The sequence below is a fragment of the Gymnoscopelus braueri genome, assembly GCF_963280865.1.
Source record: "Gymnoscopelus braueri genome assembly, chromosome: 11".
Classification (NCBI taxonomy): Eukaryota; Metazoa; Chordata; class Actinopteri; order Myctophiformes; family Myctophidae; genus Gymnoscopelus; species Gymnoscopelus braueri.
The window spans coordinates 6,237,548-6,243,403 of NC_137613.1; the positions used below are offsets into that span (position 1 = coordinate 6,237,548).

General features: G+C 42.1%; 1 protein-coding gene across 1 annotated transcript in view; it reads left to right on the forward strand.

Annotated features, from left to right (window-relative positions):
• The window catches only part of LOC308094882 (uncharacterized protein), a gene marked incomplete at both ends in the record, with an annotated part of 94,409 nt that extends 91,193 nt beyond the window's left edge, over positions 1 to 3,216 (forward strand). The window contains 5 exons of the mRNA XM_080441705.1: positions 497 to 1,060; positions 1,251 to 1,334; positions 1,543 to 1,580; positions 1,731 to 1,799; positions 3,205 to 3,216. Of these exons, the coding sequence (XP_080297831.1) occupies positions 497 to 1,060; positions 1,251 to 1,334; positions 1,543 to 1,580; positions 1,731 to 1,799; positions 3,205 to 3,216 (767 nt within the window). The remainder of the gene's footprint in view (positions 1 to 496; positions 1,061 to 1,250; positions 1,335 to 1,542; positions 1,581 to 1,730; positions 1,800 to 3,204) is intronic.
• Between the last annotated feature and the right edge of the window lie 2,640 nt (positions 3,217 to 5,856).

Consider the following 5,856-nt stretch of genomic DNA (forward strand, 5'->3'; position numbering starts at 1 on the left):
GTACTGAGTACCAACAGTACCTTCACAGGTATTAATACTGAGTACTGAGTACCAACAGTACCTTCACAGGTATTAATACTGAGTACTGAGTACCAACAGTACCTTCACAGGAATTAATACTGAGTACTGAGTACCAACAGTACCTTCACAGGTATTAATACTGAGTACTGAGTACCAACAGTACCTTCACAGGTATTAATACTGAGTACTGAGTACCAACAGTACCTTCACAGGTATTAATATATTTGAGTTCTTATAACTATAACTATACTGTGTTAAGCAGATTATAATACATTATAAGCATGTTTATAATGCATTATAGACATCGGCTTCATAGGGAGCCAGGATCATTTAATATTATAATGCTCATAGTTTTACTCTGTGACTAAATGTTTCCTCTAAAAATCTCAAGATAAATGATAAACAAAAAAGATAAATAAATGATAGATAAATGCTCATAGTTTTGATGCATTCTAATAATTTCATAATAATCCAGCTATTCAGGGTTCATCACAGCCACAGACGTTCCCAGCTGCCCAGGGACCCTCTGAGTCACAGACACCCCTGGGTGTTCAGGGACCCTCGGAGTCACAGACACCCCTGGGTGCTCATGGCCCTTCGGAGTCAGAGACGCCCCTGGCTGTTCAGGGACCCTCACAGTCAGAGACACCCATGGGTGCTCAGGGACCCTCGGAGTCACAGACACCTCCGGGTGCTCAGGGCCCTTCGGAGTCAACAACACCGGTGGGTGTTCAGGGACCCCCGCAGTCACCAACACCCCTGGATGCTCAGGGACCCTCGCAGTCACCAACACCCCTGGGTGCTCAGAGACCCTCGCAGTCAGAGACACCCCTGGGTGCTCAGGGACCCCCGGAGTCAGAGACACCCTTGGCTGTTAAGGAACCCTCGCAGTCAGAGACACCCCTGGGTGTTCAGGGACCCTCACAGTCAGAGACGCCCCTGGGTGCTCAGGGACCCTCGGAGTCAGAGACACCCCTGGGTGCTCAGGGACCCTCGGAGTCAGAGACACCCCACCATCAGTCTAGCTCAGCTAAATGTGGTAAGCTTGCAGGCGCAGCAATATGCCAAGATAAAATGTGGGAAAACATGAATTGGAAGCATTCTTTATAACAGTGTCAACGTTAAACCCCTTTCCCCTCTGTTTGTCATCATGCCAGTCAGTGTGTTTTAGTAGAACCGTTGGACTGACTCTCAGTTGTAATTTTCCTTTTCTGTTTATCATTTTAAAGCTACTGCTGAGCCCCCTGGTGGTGAAATGACAGCACAGCATCCCACCAATACAGAGCCTCCAACTGCAGTCTCTAAGCTGGAAGGTGTGTGTTGTGTTGTGTTGTGTTGCGTTGCGTTGTGTTGTGTTGTGTTGTGTTGTGTTGTGTTGTGTTGTGTTGTGTTGTGTTGTGTTGTGTTGTGTTGCGTTGCGTTGTGTTGTGTTTAATCATCTCTGTTCATTTTCATGTATTGTGTTATTATCTTGTTCTCTAATATCTGCATATTTCTTTCCTTTTTCTTTTTCTTGCGCAGCAAAGCATCCAGTAATGTTTTGCGTACTGAGCTGCCAGGTGAAGATGAATTCTATTCTCACCACCATAATCTTGACATCATCACCACACTGTACTTGCTTGCCTCTTTCTATAATTCTTTGAAGCACAGTGTAAGATAACCCAATGGACTAATGATGCTGAAACAAATGTATTTTAACTCCCCATCAGGTCTGCAGTATGAAATTCCAGACCACATGGCAATACTTTTCTCACGTGAAAGGAGGGGAACACAAGCAGGTGAGCCATAATTATTTTATTATGTTCCACAATTTAGAATATCAATTCAATTCAATTCAATTTGATTAAAGTTGTCAAATCACAACAAGTTGTCTCAAGACACTTTACATGTAGAGAAGAGACCCGACAGTCCCACCCTGAGCAAGCAATTTTGCGACAGTGGCAACGAAAAACTCCCTCTTAACTGAGAGGTTTATTCAAATATTATACGTTGAGTGCCTGGATTTTTAACCATTTTTTAACCTTTTTCAAGTAGTCACAAAATATTTTCAGTGATCACCGTCCTCACGGTGATCCCCTCATTACACACATAGAGGTCTCGTACAATCGGGGGAAAAAATATATATATATATATTTTTTTTTTTTCAAAAACAGTATATATACGGTTTTGGCACTCAACAGTTGTATTTGAAAAGAAGTATATATACGGTTTTGGCACCCAATGTGTTAACTGGAAGAAACGTCAGGCAGACCCTAGGCTCTAGGGTGGGCGGCCTTCTGCCTCGACCATGGACCCAATGGTGTTCTGGCTGGTTTATAGGGCTCGATGAGTTCTTTGAGATATACTGGTGCCTGTCCATTGAGAGCCTTGTATGTGAGGAGGAGAACTTTAAACTCTATTCTGTATTTAACCGGGAGCCAGTGCAAAGAGGCCAATGAAGGAGTGATATGATCTCTTCTTCTGGTTCCTGTCAGTATGCGCGCAGCGGCATTTTGGACTAGCTGCAGGCTATTTAGGGACTTACTTGGGCAGCCTGATAATAAAGCGTTGCAATAGTCCAGCCTAGAAGTAACAAATGCGTTTTTCTGCATCATTTTGGGACAGAATGTGCCTAACTTTTGCAATATTACGCAGGTGAAAAAAGGCATTTCTTGAAATTTGTTTTATGTGGGACTGAAAGGACATATCTTGGTCAAACGTGACTCCCAGATTCTTTACAGTGGCCCTGGAGGTCAAGGTAATACCATCTAGGGTAAAATTCTCATCGGCTAATTTATCTCTGAGGTGCTTAGGGCCAAGTACAATAACTTCAGTTTTGTCCGAGTTGAGGAGTAGGTAATTACGGGTCATCCAACTCTTGATGTCTATAAGACATGCTTGAAAGTTTAGCCAGTTGATCTGTTTCATCTGGCTTCATCGATAGATTGTGTATCATCTGCATAACAGTTAATGAATTTACTTGACCAGAACCTTCCAATAACGTACGTGCGTGTGTGTGTGTGTGTGTGTGTGTGTGTGTGTGTGTGTGTGTGTGTGTGTGTGTGTGTGTGTGTGTGTGTGTGTGTGTGTGTGTGTGTGTGTGTGTGTGTGTGTGTGTGTGTGTGTGTGTGTGTGTGTGTGTGTGTGTGTGTGTGTGTGTGTGTGTGTGTCTACAGAAAATGAAGACTATCTTTGTGACAGAAGGTACTACAGTAAACCCTGTTATCTCATTCAATTCAAATTTCAATTCAATTTTATTAAAGTGTCAAATCACAACAAGTTGTCTCAAGACACTTTACATGTAGAGAAGAGACCCGACAGTCCCACCCTGAGCAAGCAATTTTGCGACAGTGGCAACGAAAAACTCCCTCTTAACTGGAAGAAATGTCAGGCAGACCCTAGGCTCTAGGGTGGGGGCCTTCTGCCTCAACCGTGTCGGGGGGAAAGAAGAGAGAGAGAGGGAGAGACAGAGGAGAGACAGAAAGAGATACAAGTAGTAACAATAACAATGGTAGCAAATATAATAGTGTAAGATAGTATATGATAATATAATATAGTACAACAATAATGTGTATAAAGTATATAATGGTATAATTTAAGAATGTTAAGATGATACAGTATAGTGTAGTGGTATAGTGTAATGTTGTAGAAATCCACAGTATAGTGTAGTGGTATAGTGTAATGTTGTAGAAATCCACGGTCGTGCTCCATGGAGAGGCCTGGTCCGCAGTCACAGTCTTGAGCCGCAGCTGGGGGTCCGTAGTGACAGTCCATGGAACTGCGACGTGGGAGATAAAAGAAACTCCGGGCAGCGGGTCCCCGGGTGTAGAATTAGTGGCAGGCCTTACTAGAGCGTGAATCCGTACAGTGTTAATTACGATTGTACCAGTGGGACACAAACCCACACAACCAAAAGGGAGGACGAGAAGAGAGAGGACGGGAGGAGAGAGATCTCATGGTCTGTTGTTATCCACATGTACTGTATGTGACATTAATGCATCTTGTTTATTCTTAACCCTCTGTTCTACAATCACAGCAGATGAACTGGAGAAAGGACGAGGTATGATTCATTATTATTCTACTTTTACATTGTCGCTGTCAGGCAGAAAACAGCTATCTCAATTTTTCAACTTGAAAAAAAATTTTCAAGGGATTTTCAAAATTTTTCATTTCCGCATTAATGTTCAAAAACCTCCTAACTCCATTGAGCTGTATTTGTGTAAAGTGATGATAATATAAGGACACATTTTGACAATGTATAAAGTCACTGTACCAACTTTGATGAAGCAGTATTGTGTTGTATTGTAAAGCTTAATAGAAGCTTGCTTTCATCTCAGTGTTATACAGTTCTATCCTGACTGAATGCCAGTACATCAAGAAAGAACAGCGGGCTGAGCCAGTCATCGGTGAGTTGGGCTCAATCATTTGGTATCGGTACTACAGTATAATCACTTTGTGATGAAATGAAAATGTACTTTGTTACACAGTTGCAAACACAAGTGACTGTTGTCCTTGATCAATAATGAACGGAGCATTTTCTTTCGTAAAGGTCTGCTTCATGTCGTGATGTGCGTCAGCGCCCGCACTAACTGCACGCCTCATTACCTGTGCCTGGTTTGTAAGTGTACGTTCTCTGCCTCCGACTTCAAAGCCCACCTGTGTGATCCAAGACACATCAAACACACTCTGGTGAGTCCTTTGTTTCTGTTCATTCATCTTGAGTTGAGTAAAATTGTGAGTTGAAGTTGAATGTGCATTAAAAAGACCCCATTTGTATCATCACTTACAGTATGCTCTCTCTCACAAGCGTACATTTAGCTCTGTTGCACCAACAGTTATGCTTAGCAAGAAAGTCATAGTGTTAGGTCAGAGTTGGCAAGATAATTTTATCATTGAAAATTGAAACGGACAACTTCTAGGTCACCAGGTCCTATAGTACCAACAGAATGGAGATTAGAGGAACATATTCCTGAGCAGAAGTGTGTCAGTCTTAACACATTGAGTGCCAAAAACGGTCCGGGCCGTTTTTCATAATCCAAACGAGGTGTGCCAAAAACGGTTATAATAGTTTTTTTGGGGGGAAAAAAAATACATTTTTTTCCCCTTCACAGCACCAGGAGATATCATTTTTCGAAGATTTACACTTTAATCCACTTCCTGGTTAACTTATGACTTCAAAAGCCTGTATCTCGGCTCCTGTGTACTTTTCTTTTTACTATGTATTTTTGACTATTTTTGACTATTTTCAACTGGCTGCAACTATGGAACGGATTACCAAATGTTTTAAAAAAAAATCCCCCGATTGTACGAGACCTCTATGTGTGTAATGAGGTGATCACCGTGAGGACGGTGATCACTGAAAATATTTTGTGACTACTTGAAAAAGGTTCAAAATTTGTAAAAAATCCAGGCACTGACTGTACCCTGTTTTAAAAAAACCCTGGCACTCAATGTGTTAAACTTCACAATATTTGTTTTAACCGGGTACATCTACAGTATAATAGCAACTTCAAAGAAAGCTTGCACATTTTATTTGTAAAAAGAAATGTCCTCGACACACACACTGTCCTTATTGTCGTAAAATGACTCCATGGGTCTTTCTACTTCAATCTGTGCTCTAGATGCACCAGAGTCCTGCTCGATTACCATCTGCCTGGAATGGAAGCGAGTGTGAAGAGGTCCTGACATCTTTGGCCTGGCAGGAGGAGAACGCTCAAGGAGCTGAACACATGGTGATCAAGGTAAAATGGCAAATAAAGCACATTGGAAGTCATTGATCCTTATGTGAGGCTGTGTGCGATGTATTGCAGTCAGTGCTGTAAAACTTGACACATTTATTGTATTTCTTTCAGATAA